A 19,995-nucleotide genomic window follows, 5' to 3' on the forward strand; every position below is an offset into this window, starting at 1 on the left:
GTCTGAATTGAATCAAGTTAGGATGACTTATGTTGTTGCCCTCTCTAGTCGACACAGTATTTCTCAGGTTGAGTGAAGTGTTGTGTACGTGGCTCATATAGAGTGGAACACAGGTCCTGGATCAAATTGGCCGATGCCGGCGCGGAACGGAGCGCATCGACGGCATCGGCCTTGCATGGGTTTAATTCACTGTTTGGTTGTTAGGGACGTTGAATAGGTTGGGAGTGCGGGGGCAACGCTCCCGCGGTACGGTACAGGGTAATTTTCTGTACGGGCCTTAAAGTCTTATATGGGCCCAGGCTAGGATTAGTATAAATAATATGTTGTAACCCTATTTTTGACAACTGAATAAAGAAATCTCGGCTTCGCTCTCGTGGACGTAGGCACATCGCCGAACCACGTAAAATTCTTATGTTGATTTTCGTTTTCATCTCTTTAATATTGCGCATAAAATCCAACATGAAGCTAAAGAAAATCTGTTGATCCAGTGATTCTATGTCCCAAAGGATTGCATCTATAGAATCTTACCTTCACTTGGTTGAGCCGACTATCATTCTTTGGATGATGAGGAGGCAGTTCTGGTTGGCAAGTTCTCGCAATAGAAGCCTAGCATGATTAAAGTACACGAGAATTTTCTAATATTTGGACTTTGTGGCTACTTTTTTAATCTTGCGAGTAATTGATGTCAAACATATTCTGATACACCTACCTTATGATGATGATTATATTAGGATGTTCTTGAAACCTGTGTGGTATATTGATGGTTGTCCTATGCGAGTTTTTTATGGACATGCGTGTTGTGACTTCTGGCCTCAACATAAGACTCGATCACACCTTTATGGATATCTTTCCCCTTCTTGCTTGTACGTATGCGGGCTAAGGAATTCTTATCTGCACCATCTAAGGTAGTGAGTTGCCTTGAAAGATTGATGAGGCACGCGTGACTTACACAGACCCAGTGAGGCTAGGGTTTGCGTGGAGGTGAATTTGGAGTACACGCTCCCAAATAGAGTTTGGATAGAGAGGAGTAACAATCGTGGTTTCTGACACAGTGTTATACGAGAAGAAGCCCAATTTTTTTTGTTACTGATGGTGTTGGTTAATGGATTTAATCATCACAATAGGAAATTAATTTTCCTTTGAAGATTAAAACTATATGAATAAAAGGATCTTAGTAACCTTGAGATCATTGGATTATAAAAATCCTCACACATAGAAAGGGGAGATGATAACCTTTTGAAGGGGCTTTTAATGGCCTAGACAATTGCTTCCTCCCTTAGATCTTCTCCCTTGTTCTCCACTAGGTGTATTTTCTTTCAAGAAAGTGAAAAGTGGCTAACCTTAATTCTCATATGAAAATATGCCAATAAAGTACATATTTATAATGCCCTATTAGGGTTTAGAAATTGCACAAATTTCCTTGGACTTTATTGTAGTAGACCAATTGAGTCACACCTTTTATTGGAGTCAAGAGAGGGACCTAATTGGACTCACATGACCTAAGCTCCAATAGATGTTTCCAATTGAGTCAACTCTTGACCAATTGAGATACATCTATTAATCCCGGTTTATTCTACCAAAAAATCGAGATTGCACTCTCGAGTTGAGTGATAGTTATAGAAGCAAATTATGATCCAGTAACAATATCCTCTGATTATCGTTCCACAAGTCAAACCTCCATTTGGCCGCCAAGATATTGAAACTGGCAAAATGATCGCTTTTGCCCTTCAACATGTATTACCCTCTAAGTACCATTTTCATATGGCAAATTCGTTGTGATCAAATCACAATGTAAAGTCCATATATCTCATCGTCGACCTACTGAGCTTAGGTTCAATTTGCCTAGGAAAATATTTTAGAGTGACGATCGTTTCATCTCAATGATTAATTGATTCCACTATTGTAAATATATGATTTCTAATTGTTTCGGCCCGATTCCCAAAGATCGAGATCAATCTTCTATTTAAGACTTCACTCATTGGTACCTCAAAGAACTTGAACTAGCAATCAAAGGTACATTTACTCACTCAAGATTTAGGTGATCCGTTTGATAATCAAGTAGAGTCTCATTTCAAACAGTCACAAATGAGTCATCTACGCGGTCCCGTTTAATGTGCATCGAAACACATTATTATTCCCATTTCGAAACCTAGACAAATCTTAATAAGAATAATACAATCTTATCAACATAAAGCGTCCAACTTTATGTACCGATTGTGAACGACATAATTTTGATCACATCACGAATTGTCTTACTATACCCGATCCTCGAGTATACAATTTGTGACATCCTATGTGATCATGGAACCTTAGATAATCATTTCATATTGTAACACGCAAATAGAGGAACGTCAATTCATAATGTGATTTTGCAGAACACTACTCGAAGAATGGGCATCAAGTTAACAATCTCCCATTTGCCCTTCTTAGAGTATGTGTGACATATCAAGAATACCCATCCCCTTAAGATTCCCATCAAAGCCTTAGCTGGTAAGGTCTTAGTGAACGGATTCGCAAGATTATCTGCTGATGCAATCTTACTAGCCGTCACGTCTCCTCGATGAACATTCTCTCTAACAAGGTGATATTTTCTCTCAATGTGCTGCAAGCACATTGATGACTTTTGGGTTCTTTAGCATTGGCAACCGCCCCACTATTATCGCAATAAAGCGTTATGGGCCCCACTGCCAAAGGTACCACGTCAAGGTCCAAAAGAAACTTCTTGAACCATACAGCTTCTTTAGCAGCTTCACAAGTCGCTACATATTCTGCCTCCATGGTGGAATTAGCAATACAAGATTGCTTGATACTCCTCCATACCACAGCTCCACCTCCCAGTGTAAACATTGATCCCGATGTAGACTTCCTAGAGTCACGATCGGATTGAAAATCGGAATCAGTATATCTAGTAGGATTCAAATCATATCCTGAACAGACAAGCATATAATCTCTCGTTCTCTGAAGATACTTGAGTATATGCTTCATCGCTACCCAATGTTCTGGTCCTGGATTAGACTGATAACGACTAACAATACCCACAACATAACAAATATCCGGTCTCGTGCAAAGCATAGCATACATGAGACTTCCCACAGTCGAAGCATAAGGAACCTTTCTCTTGTTATCTATCTCCGTTGCATTCTTGGGATAATGCTCCTTGGATAGATGAATTCTATGTCTAAAAGGAAGCTGTCCCTTTTTGGAATTTTGCATTGCAAATCTGGATAATATTTTGTCAATATATGAAGCTTGGGATAATTCAATCTTTCTGTTTTTCCTATCTCGTAAGATACGGATTCCCAAAACATAACTAGCTTCTTCCAAGTCCTTCATATCAAACTGTCATGACAACCATTTCTTTATAGATGACAATGTCCCTACATCATTTCCAATGAGTAGAATGTCATCTACATAAAGAATCAGAAAAACTACTTTCTTCCCTTGTATTCGCTTGTACACACAAGGTTCATCTAAATTTTGCTTAAAACCATAGGTCTTGATGGTTTGATCAAATCTTACATTCCAAGATCTGGACGCTTGCTTGAGTCCATAAATGGACCTCTGCAACTTGCAAAATTTCCTTTTATGGCTTTCTTTCGCAAACCCTTCAGGTTGCATCATGTAAATGGTCTCCTCAAAACGTCCATTTAAAAATGTTGTCTTGACATCCAATTGCATAACCTCATAATCATAATGAGTGACAATGGATAAAAGGACACGAATAGATTTAAGCATGGCAATCGGTGAGAATGTTTCTTCATAGTCGATGTCTTCTCTTTGAGTAAAACCCTTGGCCACTAGCCTTGCTTTGAAGGTTTCAACCTTCCCATCTATACCTCTTTTCCTTTTATAGACTCACTTGTACCCTATAGGCTTTACCCCATTAGGTGCATCTACAAGATCCCAAACCTTGTTGGAATACATAGATTCCATTTCTGAGTTCATGGCAGATTTTCACGATTCAAAGTCTACATCCTCCATTGCTTCCTTAAACGAAGTAGGATCTTCTTGCTCAGTAGAGATCACCTGATAGGACTCACTATAGAGCAAGTACCTAGAAGGTGGTCTTACAACCCTCCCACTACTAGTAATGGTTGAAGGTGCCTGATTGTCCAGTCTGACCAAAGGTCATTCTCCTCCCACTGCTTGATCCTGTCCTTGGTTAGGACCAAGATTCTCGTTATCCTCATTTAAGTGGACATGTGAAGGTACAACAATGGGTGCCTCTTTCTCTACTACCTCTGATTCTGTTTGCCTATGAAGCCTGTGGGCATCACTTGCTTCATCAGCAACCATTGGTTCAGTAAGAGGTTCCAAGTTATCACTATTAAATTCTATAAGGAAATTTGGAACCGAGTTGTTTGAACCATGTTCTAACATCTCTTTCAATAGAATTTTAGTAGTAGACTTGTGTTCTTCTATATACTTATCCTCTAAGAAGGTTATATTTGTGCTAACAAATACATTCTTATCAAGAGGATTATAGAGGTAGTAACCTCTCGTTCCTTTTGGATATCCTACAAAAAAAAAATATCTGATCTTGATTCCATCTTATCCGTCTTTCCCTTTAGCACATGTGTTGGACATCCCCATATCCGAATGTGGTGTAAATTGGGCTTGCGCCCATTCCTCAATTTAAGACGTGTCTTGGGAACTGACTTAGATGGTACCAAATTCAAGATATAAATGGTTGTTTGTAGTGCATATCCCCAAAAGGATATAGGCAATGAGGAATAACTCATCATTGATTTTACCATATCTAAAAGAGTTCGATTTCTTCTTTCCGAGACACCATTTTGTTGGGGAGTTCTTGGTGTACTCAATTGGGATAATATCCCATTATCCGATAAATAGTCCTTAAACTCTTGGGATAGATACTCGCCACCTTGATCGGATCGAAGGGCCTTGATACTCTTACCTAATTGTTTCTCAACTTCTATCCGAAACTCCTTGAATTTCTTTAAAGCTTCAGATTTGTGAGACATAAGGTATATGTATCACCAAATCTAGTGTAATCATCTGTGAAAGTGATGAAGTACTCGTATCCTCCTCTATCCCGAGTACTAATAGGTCCACAAACATCGGAATGAATTAATTTCAAAACCTCTTTAGCTCTTAGTCCCTTAGCCTTAAAGGGCCTCTTGGTCATCTTTCCTTCTATACAAGATTCACAAATTGGTATAGATTCCACCTCTAACTCATTTAAAGGACCGTCCTTTACCAATTCTTGAATCCTATTTAGATTGATATGACCGAATCTAAGATGCCATAAGAGAGTTCCATTAGTACTAGACGATCTCTTTCTTTTCTTAGCAGTAGTATTATGTATAGAGCCAATCATAGGACTTAAGACATAAAGACTATTAACCATATGATCCGAACATATAACATAATTATTCAACTTAATAACCACCGTAGAACGGGTAAAAAGTACTGAATAACCAACATGATATATAAGTGCAGCGGAAACCAAGTTCCGTGTAAGTTCGGGAAGATAATAACAGTCATCTAATATCAAATGCCTACGATTCTCAAAACATAAAGTAAAAGTGCCAACAGTTTTGGCAGATACCACTGCTTCTGTGCCAACCCTAAGAGTGTACTCCCCTTCACTGAGATGCTTGGTTTCCTGAAACCCCTGCAAAGAATTGCAAACATGATTAGTGGCTCCAGAATCTACAATCTAGGTATTAGTAGAATCAACCACTAAGAATGACTCAATGAATAGGGCATTATTGCCTTCACCTTTCTTCCCCCTTAGCTATGTAATCTGGGCAATTCCTCTTCCAGCGACCTTTTTGTCCACAAATAAAACACTTTACCTTTGGTTTCCCATAGGCAGTAGTTTTCTTCCCCTTTGACTTGCTATCTGGCTTTTTGTTTGATCTCTTCCTTTTCTTTCCTCCTTTGCCACCAGAAGGCTTAGGATGAGAGGGTCTAGCTGTAATAGTCAAAGCATTTCCACTTCTGGCCTTTAGAACAGTTTCAGCATTTTGGGGCTCTTTCATTAATTCTGTCAGAGACATGTCCATCTTGTGTAGATTATAATCAATTATAAATTGTGAGAACATCTCAGGAAGAGTCTCAAGGACCATGTCAATCTGCGTCTCAGAAGCATTGAAGTGACCAATCATGGTTAACATAAGGTCTCTTACAGATGTGCCGGGTTTCATGCGCGTGTTCATAATTGCACTAATGGAGGCTTGCCTAGCTTGTCGGCGATGTCCAAACATCTCTTGAAGACTTTCCGTTATGTCAAAAGCAGCTTCTATATTTTGATGTTTCTGTTGTAATACATTTGATATGGATGCCAAAATGTAACAATGGGCCATCTCATCAGAATGACGCTACTTTTCATATGCAGCCTTTTGAGATTTCGTGGAGTCATCTTTAGGGGTTTCGGGACAATCTTCATCTAGCACAAATTTATGTTTTTCAGCGGTAAGAACAATATTAAGATTCATTTTCCAGTCAACATAGTTTTCTCCCACAAGTTGATTTTTGTTAAGTATCACTGATAATGGATTAAGCGACATTTTTCTGTAAAATTAACGATTCGCGTATTAATAAAATTAGCAATTATCTTTGTATGATGCATGTATATGAATATGCAAATATAGACCTAAAACCTTTAACACGTCCTCTATAGGAGGTCAATGTAGTTGTTGGCAAGGTTGGGAACCTCCCACTCATTTTATTGAGTTAGGCATCTCATGCCACAAGAAAATGAGGATTGATTATTATTTGGCCCATGAATAATTTTATTGAAATTTTCTATGGGAAGTCCTCCAAAAATATTCATAAAATATATAAATGTAATAACCTCCGTCAATAATTCTAAAATATCCGAAATATATAAGATGTCGTTTATAGGATGATCATCCCATTATTTCATTTTAAAGATATTTTATTACTAGATCCAATTTTAGTTAATCTAAAATAATGTGATTTTTCTATGGGGAGACCGATATAATTCGATATTAAACATACGTATTTTAATAACAAATTAGATGACGGAGGAGGTCGTAGGTTTATACATCCTATAAACCCTCTCCCACTTGTTATTTTGCACCGTTGAATTTTCACTTAATTAGTCCGCCAAATATAAACAATTATAATGGCACTAATTATATAAAATATTTTTCAACCACCTCTAATTAATTTAGAGTGATAAAAAAAATATTTAAATGGAAATGCATATGATTTTAGTGCACCGGGTGGTGTTTCATTTAATTTACATGACATGCGATAATAATTAAACATTCATTCATCCATAAAGCGGTAAAAACGATAATTAAATGAATAATAATCACTAATGGCACATCATAAGAATTTAAATTACAACATGGATAAAAAAAATTACATTGGGCCATATCCCGGCCCAATTCTTCAATTTTCTTTGTAGTCCACCTCATGTATCATGAAAATAGGGTTAATTTAATTTTTAGGCCCAAATCTCAAAACCAACAAGGCCATTATCCAACAACATTGTCCCAAGTATGAAAGAGAGGCCCAAAAAACACACTTCCACCAAAGCACTCACTACTCAGGCGGTGGCACCTCCAACGACGACCTCAAAAGAGGCCGCCGGTGCCTTTGTTGGCAGGCGACCCTCGAGCTGCCAAAGCAGCAAGGCAGCAGCTGCCCCGTGAGGCAACCATAGCCGCTGCTGCCGTCCAACTGAGGTGCTTCTTGGTTTTTCTTGCATTTTGTTGTCTCTTTTCCTCTTTACATTTCTTCAACCAAAACAGCGACAAGAACATGTTTCTTCCCCAAAATACAAGTGTAGAAATGAAGATAAAAAAAATACAAAAAAGCCTAGTCTATTATGGCTTACAACATTTCTAGAGAAAAACAACAGTCAATTAATTACAGTAGGAAGTAAAAAAAAATTCTAGGGCCAAAAGTGATTACAAATATATCAACAATAACTTTAAACATATCTAAAGTATAAACATGTCAAAATCAAATATCCTAACACCACCCAACTAAAATGCATATTACACTGGGATTTAAAAATTTTAATCCTACTCAAGGCTTACAATAACCTTGGCTCTGATACCGTTTGTTTGTTAATGGATTTAATCATCACAATAGAAAATTAATTTTTCTTTGAAGATTAAAACCATATGAATAAAAGGATTTTAGTCATCTTGATATCATTGGATTATAAACATACTCACACATAGAAAGAGGAGATGATAACCTTTTGAAGGAGCTTTTAATGGTCTAACCAATTGCTTCTTCCCTTAGATCTTCTCCATTGTTCTTTACTAGGTGTATTTCCTTTTCAAGAAAGTGAAAAGTGGCTAACCCTAATTCTCATATGAAAATATATCAATAAAATGCATATTCATAATGTCCTATTAGGGTTTGAAAATTGCACAAATTTTCTTGGACTTTATTGTAGTAAACCAATTAAGTCACATACCTTTTATTGGAGCCAAGAGAGGGGCCTAATCGGACTCACATGACCCAAACTCCAATAGATGTTTCCAATTGGGTCAACTCTTGACCAATTGATATATATCTATTAATCCCGGTTTATTTTACCAAAAAATCGGGATTGCACTCTCGAGTCGAGTAATTGTCATAGAAGCAAATTATGATCCAATAACAATATCTTCTGATTATCGTTCCACAAGTTAACCCCCATTTGACTGCCAATATGTTGAAACTGGCAAAATGACCTTTTTGCCCTTCAACATGTATTACCCTTAAGTACCATTTTCATACGACAAATTCGTTGTGATTAAATCACAATGTAAAGTCCATATATCTCATCGTCGACCTACTGAGCTCAGGTTCAATTTGCCTAGGAAAATACCTTAGAGTGACGATCGTCTCATATCAATGATTAATGGATTTCACTATTGTAAGTATATGATCCCTAATTGTTTCGGCCTAGTTCCCAAAGCACCGAGATCAATCTTCTATTTAAGACTTCACTCATTGATACCTCAAAGAACTTGAACCAGCAATCAAAGGTACATTACTCACTTAGGATTTATGTGACCTGTTTGATAATCAAGTAGAGTCATTTCGAACGGTCACAAATGAGTTATCTACGCGGTCTCGTTCAATGTGCATCAAAACACATTATTGTTCCTATTTCAAGATTTAGACAAATCTTAATAAGAACAATACAATCTTATCAACATAAATCGTCCAACTTTATGTACCGATTGTGAACGACATAATTTTAATCACATCACGAATTGTGTCTTACTATACCCGATCCATCGAGTATACAATTTGTGACATCCTATATGATCATGGAACCTTAGATAATCACTTCAAATTGTAACACGCAAATAGAGGAACGTCAATTCATAATGTGATTTTACAGAACACTACTCGAAGAATGGGCATCAAGCTAACAGATGGTACATATATTTTCTTACAATGATATTGATTCTTTCTTCCACTTTATTTGGGTCTTGTTATAAGTGGATTTTCAGTCCAATTATATATTTCCCTACTTCATGAGTCACATAGGGATTTGTACTATTTTGGTTTCAGTGAGAGAGACATTAATTTATCCCAACAGAGGCTATCTAACTTGCAACGTACATACATAATTACGAGTTAAATGTAAGAGCATTGATTGCTCATACTGCATCTATCTTTGCTGTTTCAAAGCCATTGTACATTAATGTTTTTTCTGTACTTCATCTTTTTTTCATGGTTTGACACAGAGTGAGTCTTGTTATCTAGTTTTTAAGGTACATGACTTTGATCAATTTGCCCAAGCCTGTCACTCGGTTGAACAGCATGACATTGCATTTGCTTTCAAACTTAAGGAAATAATCATGTAGCTGAAAAGTCTATTATGTTTCCTTAAGTATCATTCTTTTTATACATGATTGTGTCACTTTTGCCACTACATTAATATAGTTCACTCTAAACATGAATAATATGCATCTTTCGTATTTTGGATTTTTGAACCTTTCTGGGTTGTTCTTTTTGCACATTCTATTGCCTACACTCGTGTATGTGACTGTTTGTTTTTAAGCTATTCCCCATCTTATTAAAACTTTTTGTTTCTTTGACTTAATATGCGCGGAAAAGTTTGGCTTCAAGTTCAATTTTCGTTCTTGGATGTTTACTGTTTTTTTATTTGCGTTTGCAGAAATACTGCTAAAAGTAGAGAAGGTTCTTTACTGGCATTTGAGTGTCTCTGTGAGAAACTTGGAAGATTGTTTGAGCCGTAAGTATAAAGAAATCTGAGATGAAATACTTGTGCTTTTCTACTGTTTCCCGAATGGACTTTAAACTCTTTCAAACCCTACCTCTTTAGGTATGTGATTCAAATGTTGCCTCTACTTCTGGTATCTTTCTCTGATCAAGTTGTTGCTGTTCGAGAAGCTGCTGAGGCTGCTGCTCGTGCAATGATGTCTCAACTTACCGCTCAAGGAGTGAAACTTGTTCTTCCATCGCTTCTTAAGGTTCTGTTTTTTATGTGTTCTTACAGATGCAAATTTGAAAGATTGATGTCAATACCTAAAAAAAAAAAAAAAAAATATTAATATAAAAAAAACTTTAATTTCTTGGAATTGTTTGTGAATCATGATATTTCAGTGGCAAAGTTGAATACCCATGTAATAGATTTCCCGCATGAAAGTCTGGAGAGATGTTGGGATAATTTGAGCTTATATTATCCTTTCCCAACCATTTAGTAATTAATTGCTGATTCTGAAGTAGGATATTTCTGAAGTTGACAGGTCGGGAATTTTTTTAAACATAAAAAATTCAAATCTCCAAAAAAAAAAAAAAAAAAAGATTAATGTCAATAGAACTTTAATTTCTTGGAATTGTTTGTGAATCATGATATTTCAGTGGCAAAGTTGAATATCCATGTAATAGATTTCCCGCATGAAAGTCTGGAGAGATGTTGGGATAATTTGAGCTTATATTATCCTTTCCCAACCATTTAGTAATTAATTGCTGATTCTGAAGTAGGATATTTCTGAAGTTGACAGGTCGGGAATTTTTTTAAACATAAAAAATTCAAATCTAGAACTGGTCAAATAAATATGTTAAAATAGAATTCACCTGTTGATGCATGGAACTTGCCATGGAAAGATGGATGGAATTACTTTCCTGGTCCATATTTTTGAATTGTAAAAACTTAGGCTCGTGTGTACTGATTGTAGTCCCCCTTTTCACAAGAAGTCTGATCTCTCATTTTCCAATAACCTATTTTTATGCATCTGTCTATATATCTCAATATAAGTTAACGGATGAAGATATTTCCTAATAGATTATTTTTGTAATATCAAACATTATTTTATTAGTTATAGAGGACATAATTACTATAATTAAGAATATAAAAATTTATGTAGCTCAGAGAAAATAGAGGAAAAGTCAACCATGAAAATCCTTACTGCCGTCCCTCAGAAACTCTATTGTTTGTCTCTTCCCAACACTTCAGAAGATAGTCGAAACCACCAACTTCTACCACTGAGGCTTTTGATTTAAAATGAAAAATGACTAAATGAGCAAGAGAACTTGGCAGTATATAATACCGTGTAACTATTTCATTTAATCATGTCAGGGCCTTGAAGATAAAGCCTGGAGAACTAAGCAAAGCAGTGTGCAACTTCTTGGTGCTATGGCTTACTGTGCTCCACAACAACTGTCTCAATGTCTTCCAAAAATTGTTCCAAAGTTAACGGAGGTTCGTTTCAGTATATCTATCTCATTTGACTTTATATCGTTGGATGGCTCCTTGTGTTTTCTATCTGTTACAGTTAAATCAACCCCTAACATATGTTGAAAGTCATTTTATTTGCTGCTACATTGATTACACGGCAGGTCCTAACAGACACTCATCCCAAAGTTCAGTCAGCTGGGCAGACAGCCCTCCAGCAAGTAAATTTTTTAATCAAGTTTTAATCACGTCATTTTTATGAGCCATTTGATATCATTAACAATCTTTTCTTCATTTAGGTTGGGAGTGTGATAAAGAATCCGGAAATATCTGCACTTGTCCCCACTCTTCTGATGGGTCTCACTGATCCCAATGGTTATACAAAATACTCCCTTGATATTCTCCTCCAGGTAAATACATTTGCAATGTTTGTGACGATGGTTTTGCACCTCACTTGTGGTTGGGATTTTAATTTCTTGTATGATTTTTGCAGACGACCTTCATTAATTCGGTTGATGCCCCTTCCCTTGCACTCTTGGTACCGATAGTTTATAGAGGCCTAAGGGAAAGGAGTGTTGAAACAAAGAAGAAGGCTGCCCAAATAGCAGGAAACATGTGTTCATTAGTGACGGAACCAAAGGATATGATTCCTTATATAGGTTTGCTGCTTCCTGAAATAAAAAAGGTACCTTTATCAAAAACTGAAGTAACAAACTTGAATGAATAAATTCTTTGGTTAGAAGTTTGCTCATTTTTGATGAAATAGGTTCTGGTGGATCCAATTCCTGAAGTTAGATCTGTTGCTGCCAGAGCCATTGGTTCTCTTGTAAGGGGAATGGGAGAAGAAAACTTCCCTGACCTTGTTCCATGGTTATTTGATACTTTGAAGTCTGATGCTAGTAATGTTGAGCGGTCTGGTGCTGCTCAAGGACTGAGTGAGGTTAGATATATGTTGAGAAATCTTCTAATTAAATTTTACTTTTGCTCAAGTACATGTATATCAATTGCCACTGTGATGGATGTAACTTTGATTACTTTGTAAGTGCCCGTTCTTTTCTCGTATTTATGTGATGAATAAAATATTTACTCGTAAGAAATGGAGATTGAATGGAATCTTTCCTACCATGGGAGAAAATATCTCAAAATGGCCATTTCCTATATTGTATATGATCTGGTTCGTATAGAAGGTTTCTTTCGGAATGAGGGAACTGGCTTTAGTTGGCTCATTAATGGACTGGTTAAGATAGAGCCTAGTTTATTAAATAGAAACAAGTCAAAATATGATTTAATTTTAGGATGTGTAGCCCAATTTGAATTTGATATCGGTTTACATGTATTCCGGGTCTTAGTTGTCCTCAGTTTTCCTTTTTACACATTTTTGGTAAACTACCTCTTTTATTACTTTTGCCTCTTCAAACAAAATGTATTCAGCGTTTATTTATATCAATATTTAGATGCAATATATCTGTAATACTATAATATATAATTCAACTTGGTGACAAGTTTTGTAACCTTGTTGTGTGTTGTCTCATTTGCTCGAAAGATCCATATTAACCCCACCAAGTTTAGAGTTGGCCATCGAAATTCATAAAATTTTCTAATAGAATTGTCAAACTGAGCTGTATGAATTTATTTGATGGTGCACAATTATGAGGTCCCGGAGAATGTATCCATTTGATTGTTCAAGTTCAACAATTTGTTCATCATGTCTTCTTTGGAAACTCATTTTTAATCTTCCTTTAAAAGATTTTTAAGTTTAATTTACCTCTGTGGTCCAACACTATTCTCGTCTTATATAGTTAAAAAATGTGGGAACGCTGATATCATTTGTTATTTGCTAGGATCTTATAACTTTGTTATAGGCCGAGGTCACTAATTGCTTTATAATTTAACTGTGTCACATCCATGGCTTCATGCATTAATTTCTCCAGGCATGTTACTACTTTTTCTAGCTGTGATCTACTCGTAATCTGATCACTGTGATCTGGTCATTTTATAACAAATTCTCGAAAGTTCAACTGTGTTGCTCTGGCCATTTTGTTTCATAATTGTTGGTGTTTCAGACGATGATTGATGCTACGATTCTATAAATATGAATCTGCTTGAGGGAGTGCATTAGTAAAAAGCAACAATCATGCATTCATGCTTGATATTTTATGAAATAGGCAGAAAGAGAGAAGGGAAGTGAAAAGAGAATTTTTGGGGAATAAAGCATAGAGGATAAAGGGTAGATGGTGAAAGAACGTTCTTTCTCTGATGTCTCACTAGTTTCCATTAATAAGAGACAATACTGTAATTAATACCTCAAACAGATATCACTACTTACGCACACTGCATTTTCAGACATCGGTTCATGGTAAAGCTTGATCTCGGGCTCTTTTACCCAAATACTGCCAGACTGCTTGTGGGTCTAATTTGTGAGTTTGATGTATAGCTTATCTGCATAGGCTGATGTGATCCCTCTAGGCATATGTTAGAAATTCTCCTATTTTTGTTATACATGGATGTTTTCTTTGTACCTCTGTTATATTATTTTCAATCTTTTTTACTTCATGATCCATGTTTTTATAATTTTTTGTCTCTCTCTCCAGGTCTTGGCGGCACTTGGGACAGAATATTTTGAAGGCATCCTTCCTGACATCATTCGGAATTGCTCTCATCCCAAAGCTTCTGTTCGAGATGGCTACTTAACGCTTTTCAAGGTGAGCACAAATAACTAAATGGGTTTGCCTTTTTCTCCCATTGAACGTGTATTTGAATGTGTATAGCTGCATGTATGTACTTTGATGGACAGTGTTATTTTCATAATATTTGCTTCTTTTTTTGTAGTATCTTCCTAGATCTTTGGGTGTCCAGTTCCAGAACTATTTGCAACAAGTTCTGCCAGCCATTTTAGACGGTAAGTTTGTATGCCTATTCCCTCTCTTTTCGTATCTTTATGCACGCATGTGTGTGCATGTTGTATTTATGTTTTGTTTTTGTTCATTAGCTGGTATGTGCTCAGCCCTTAATTATACTTTTTCTTCCTCTAGTTGAGTGGGACCTTTTCTCTTATTTATTAAGTAGACAAGTACTTTTGCTTCCTCTTAACCCCTAATGTTGAGTCTGCCGCACCTCGTTGTGTTGTTTAAGCATATTGTAGTCACCTACTTTATCTGGAGCAATTTCTTAGTATTTCATCTGCTTATATTGTCCTCCAGGCCTAGCTGATGAAAATGAATCTGTAAGAGACGCTGCACTCGGTGCTGGCCATGTTCTGGTGGAGCATTATGCAACTACGTATGTGCTCCTTTTTGTTCTTGTATTTTGATATTCCCTGGTGTGGGATGGGGGATCTGGTTCTGGATCTGCAGTCTTGATCCCGTTATGATTACTTATCTTGGGCTCGATCCATTTAGATTAATTTTATGACTAGACTGGCTGATTTATGTCTTTATCTTTGGAGTGCAACTGAGTAAATCTGAAGAACTGCCAAATTAGTTCTATGTGATTCTGACTCTGAATATATTACCTACTTGGAGATTGATACCTATATAAGGGTGTGTATTTTATAATTGGATGAAATTATCCTAACGGGTGCGTTGTGGGATTTAATACGCAATAATAAAGAGATGAAAGCGAAAAATCGACACAAGTATTTACGTGGTTCGGCGGTGTGCCTACATCTACGGGAGCGAAGCGAAGAAAATTTTATTCAATATGAAAAATAAGGTTACAACATTATTATTTATACTAACCCAAGCCCATTCAAGACTTTTAAGGCCCGTAAAAAAAGAACCCCCTGTACCGTATCGGCCTATTTAATCCAGGAAATTTGTGTTTCACTTTATATGAGCCACATACACAGCACTCATGTTTTATAACTAAAATTTATTAGGACACGTATAGCACTGCTATAAACTTGAACTTCATGAAAGTGGCTTCAGAGATTTAATGAATCCTATATTTGAGCACACCATAGATTATAACAATTCATACAGCCAAGCCGTAAGTGGTTTTAACTCATATCATAAAATATTTCTTATGAGCTTAGTTACATGTAATAGAAGTGGTTTGTATTTGAATCCTTTTTTGTCCTGTAAGCTATGTTTTATGCCGTCTTATTTTGTATCTTTTCAGGTCTCTGCCTCTTCTCCTTCCTGCTGTGGAGGATGGTATCTTCAATGATAATTGGCGTATCAGGCAGAGTTCTGTTGAATTGTTGGGGGATCTTTTATTCAAGGTATTAATTCCCATTGTTTCATGGGCAATTTTTTCTAAAGTGGAAGCTACTTACTATTTAATATCTCATTTAGGTTGCTGGAACCTCGGGAAAAGCACTTCTTGAGGGTGGCAGTGATGATGAAGGGGCTAGTACTGAAGCACAGGGGCGTGCTATCATTGAAGTACTTGGAAGAGAGAAACGTAATGAAGTTCTTGCTGCGTTGTATATGGTTAGAACTGATGTTAGCATAACAGTTCGTCAGGTAATGGTGATATCATTTTCTGCAGTGGCTTTAACTCTTGGTTTTGGTTTCGTGGAGCTTTATATTTTATTATTTGAATTGAAGTTGCATTCTAATATACTTTTCAGGCTGCATTACATGTGTGGAAGACTATAGTTGTAAATACTCCAAAAACCCTGAAGGAAATAATGCCAGTGTTAATGAACACGTTAATTAGTTCTCTGGCTTCATCATCTTCTGAAAGGCGTCAGGTCTGTTCTTGCTCTGAGTTCAGTATTCTAATCAGATCGATGAAAGACATGTACTGTAGATAATGGAATTTCTGGTAAAATTCATGCTGCTAATTTTCAGGTTGCTGGACGATCATTGGGTGAGCTTGTTAGGAAGCTCGGAGACAGAGTACTTCCTTCTATTGTTCCTATTTTGTCCAAAGGTCTTGGTGATTCAAATCCCTGCAGAAGACAGGCAAGTCTTTTTGGCCTTTGGTACATACTTGAATTTTTTTCAGCATACGCTTGAAGCTATCATGATTACTGTGTACGAGGTTGATTGGACTTTCTGGTTCTAAAAATATACATCACTGATTTTTAGATATTCATTTTATGTGAGCTTTGGCTGTATTATATCTTTTCTAGACAATGAGACTCCTATTATCTTTACTGCTAATACTGTAATAGTCTTTTCCATGATTGCTAGTTGAATGGTGAGTAAAAAACATATTCCTCTTTTATATTTAAAAGCTGAATAGATTATCATTTCACATTTATTAAAAATTATGTGAATATAACAAGAGGGAGTTGCAGTAATTGGGACATAAAAATGGTATATGAGGGACAGATCACATGTGCACCGGACGAGGTTGAATATTCTAGGTTTAAGATATCTGTTTCCTACTTAATTTTTACTCCACTTGTTGGCTTATATTCTAGTTTCTGGCACCTCTGAGGTATAGAGTCTTATAGAGTCGTGACCTTCAGTTACTGAGAAATGGAGCTCCCCTCACAATCCAAAATAACCCAGCCCCCACACCCCCACACAACTGGCCTCACGCCACAAATCAGATCCTCCGACCAACCAGTTCACACACAGGCGCCGATTACTGTGGAAACCCTAGAGCCACCCAACCGATTTCCACCAGATCCGGCCAGAGTTCGAGCAGACGCGCCTCACCGGCGGCCTCAGCAGGGACCGGCGACCCCCGCCGGTGTCCTGCCTCCCACACGCGCCGCTCCGGCCGCGCGTCTGCCGGCGCGTGTGGTCCACGCGCCTCTGCCGGGAAACCTGCAGCGGCAGCCTGCTGCCCCGAGATCAATCGGCTTGTCCGTTCTTCCCTTTGATGAATTGCTAGTACACAATCAAGGGAAAAAGTTGGCGGATGTGCGTAGTTTGGTATTCAATCATCGTTTCAGAGTGGAGGCGAAGGATTTCGCAGTATCTATTAACGATTCTGGCACTGTTAAGTTGACAGAATGGGGTTCGAAGTTATCGGATTCAATCTTTATGGGAAGGTATGGTGCTATTTGGATAGTGAATATGGTAGACAGATTGAGGAAGAGAAGAGAAGTGAAGTTGAGGAATGTGTTTTTAAGTTCAATGAGTCTTCAAGAGCTTTCTTGGCACAACGGTGTGTGAACCATCGAGGCAGATATTTCGCGTGTGGCCCACGCGCCGCCGCCGGGACACCTGCAGCGGCAGCCTGATGCCCAGAGATCAATCGGCTTGTCCGTTCTTCCATTTGATGAATTGCTAATGCACAATCAGGAGAAAAAGTTGGCGGATGTGCGTAGTTTGGTATTCAATCATCGTTTCAGAGTGGAGCCGAAGGACTTCGCAGTATCTATTAACGATTTTGGCACTGTTAAGTTGACAGAATAGGGTTCGAAGTTATCGGATTCAATCGTTATGGGAAGGTATGGTGCTATTTGGATGGTGAATATGGTAGACAGATTGAGGAAGAGAAGTGAAGTTGAGGAATGTGTTTTTAAGTTCAATGAGTCTTCAAGAGCTTTCTTGGCACAACGGTGTGTGAACCATCGAGGCAGATATTTAATGATAGCAAAATATGGGGAGAGGCGTCGGAAAGGAGTTGTCATGATACCAGAAGGTGCAAATGGAGAGGGATGGGTGTCGGTCTTGCAGGTGTTTCAAGCAGTTGTTGACTCATTTGTTGCTAGGGATAACGCCAAACGACAAACGATGATCGAACGAAACAGACAGAGGATGACTTATGCAGAAATTACAGCAAACTCACAGACCTCGGAGAATGCTAACCAACTGATGTTTCAGCAAAAGGAAAGGAGAAATAAAGTCGGAGATAACGAAGGTCACGACATTTGTTTGAATAGGGTTGAAATAATGACCCGTGCGCAGGAGTTGAAAGGAGCACTAGATGAATTACTTAGACTGGTTGGAAGCGGGCCTCAAATGGAGCCCATGAAATTGGTACGTTGTCACAAGTGTGGGGTTGAGTTGGATGAGGATCAAACTGGTGAAATACACGTACCGGGATTGACTCATGAGGAACTACCACCAATTACAGAACATGCAAAGCAGGGAGGAGATGAACATTGTGATTCTCAGGTGAGGATAGAAGCGGGATACAATGAAAACAATGACAGGGTTGACTTTGTGGGGGTCAACCGAACTGAAGTAGACACAGGGATTGCAGTTGAACGAGAAGAGGAACCGCTGTCTAAGGAAGGGGAGTTCAGTATGGTGAACTTGGAGAAATTGTCAATGGACACAGTGAAAGAAAACAACGATACACAAACGGCATCAAGGATTACAAACACTTATAATAGGAGGACAAAAGATAACGATATGGGGACCGAAAAAGCTTTGGTGTTATGGGTAGGTGGTGCCAAGAAAGGAGAAAGTGACAGTGACATTATACCAGTGGTGGAAGAGAAAGAACGGTCCTTTGATCATCTCGAGGGCTATCATGGTGAGGATACTTCAGGAGCTGATGTGTTCGAAGTTGGTCACCCACCTTCAAACTGGGTGTTACATAAAATTCAGGAATTCAGTAAGTTGGTTGGCGTGTCATGTGATGGGTATGAAAGTAGATTGCTACAATTATTCAAGGAGTTGGAGGCTAACAGGGGACAAGACATCAGTACACATGGAAGTAAATTAAGAAAAAAGGGTGATCGTGAGCTTAAGAGGCTCGAATGGTCAGTAAACTACGCTGGTAAGGGTGGCGAGTCCAAGAAAGGAACAACGGGGAGGGGTTATGGAGTGTTACAATGATGCCAAAACTCATTTGTTGGAACGTAAGGGGTCTCAATGAGGTTAGTAAAAGGTTTGGTGTTCGTCATTTGCTAAGGGGATGGGGTGCAAATCTTGTTTGCCTACAAGAAACTAAGATGGAGTTTATCTCGAGGGCGGTGATTCGTAGTTTGGGGGGGGGAGATCATGTTGGATATCAGTTTTTGGGGTCATCAGGGATTTCAGGAGGCGTGTTGGTGATGTGGGACACTAGAGTGCTTGAAATGAAGGAGGTAGGGGTGTTCTCTATATCGATTTCTTTCAAAAATTGTGAGGATGGATTTCGGTGGATGTTCACAGGAGTTTATGGGCCTAATTCTGATGACAGTAGAGTGGGTTTGTGGGATGAACTGGCTGGAATGAGGGCTTGGTGGAATCTCCCTACATGAATTGGGGGTGATTTCAACGTGATTCGATTTCTATCGGAGAGGTCGAGTGGTGGGAGACTAACTAGGGCAAATGGAGGAGTTCTCAGATTTTATTAGGGAGAATTTGTTGGTGGATTTACCCATGATTGAGGGAGATTTTACCTGGTCATCCAATCGGGATCAACCCGTTCTGTCTCGTATTGATAGGTTCTTGATTTGTGGGGAGTGGGAGTCTAAATATTCAGATGTCACTCAGAGAAGA

At 38.0% G+C, this 19,995-nt stretch overlaps 1 protein-coding gene across 1 annotated transcript in view; it reads left to right on the forward strand.

Moving 5' to 3' along the window:
• The window catches only part of LOC111403224 (protein ILITYHIA), a 43,424-nt gene that overhangs the window by 13,057 nt on the left and 10,372 nt on the right, over positions 1–19,995 (forward strand). Inside the window, exons 9-22 of the mRNA XM_023031648.1 lie at positions 10,133–10,210; positions 10,301–10,448; positions 11,558–11,680; positions 11,818–11,874; positions 11,953–12,063; positions 12,147–12,338; positions 12,420–12,593; positions 14,245–14,355; positions 14,483–14,552; positions 14,854–14,932; positions 15,773–15,875; positions 15,949–16,119; positions 16,227–16,349; positions 16,450–16,563. Of these exons, the coding sequence (XP_022887416.1) occupies positions 10,133–10,210; positions 10,301–10,448; positions 11,558–11,680; positions 11,818–11,874; positions 11,953–12,063; positions 12,147–12,338; positions 12,420–12,593; positions 14,245–14,355; positions 14,483–14,552; positions 14,854–14,932; positions 15,773–15,875; positions 15,949–16,119; positions 16,227–16,349; positions 16,450–16,563 (1,654 nt within the window). The remainder of the gene's footprint in view (positions 1–10,132; positions 10,211–10,300; positions 10,449–11,557; positions 11,681–11,817; positions 11,875–11,952; positions 12,064–12,146; positions 12,339–12,419; positions 12,594–14,244; positions 14,356–14,482; positions 14,553–14,853; positions 14,933–15,772; positions 15,876–15,948; positions 16,120–16,226; positions 16,350–16,449; positions 16,564–19,995) is intronic.

Source organism: Olea europaea, chromosome 1, assembly GCF_002742605.1.
Source record: "Olea europaea var. sylvestris chromosome 1, O_europaea_v1, whole genome shotgun sequence".
Lineage (NCBI taxonomy): Eukaryota > Viridiplantae > Streptophyta > Magnoliopsida > Lamiales > Oleaceae > Olea > Olea europaea.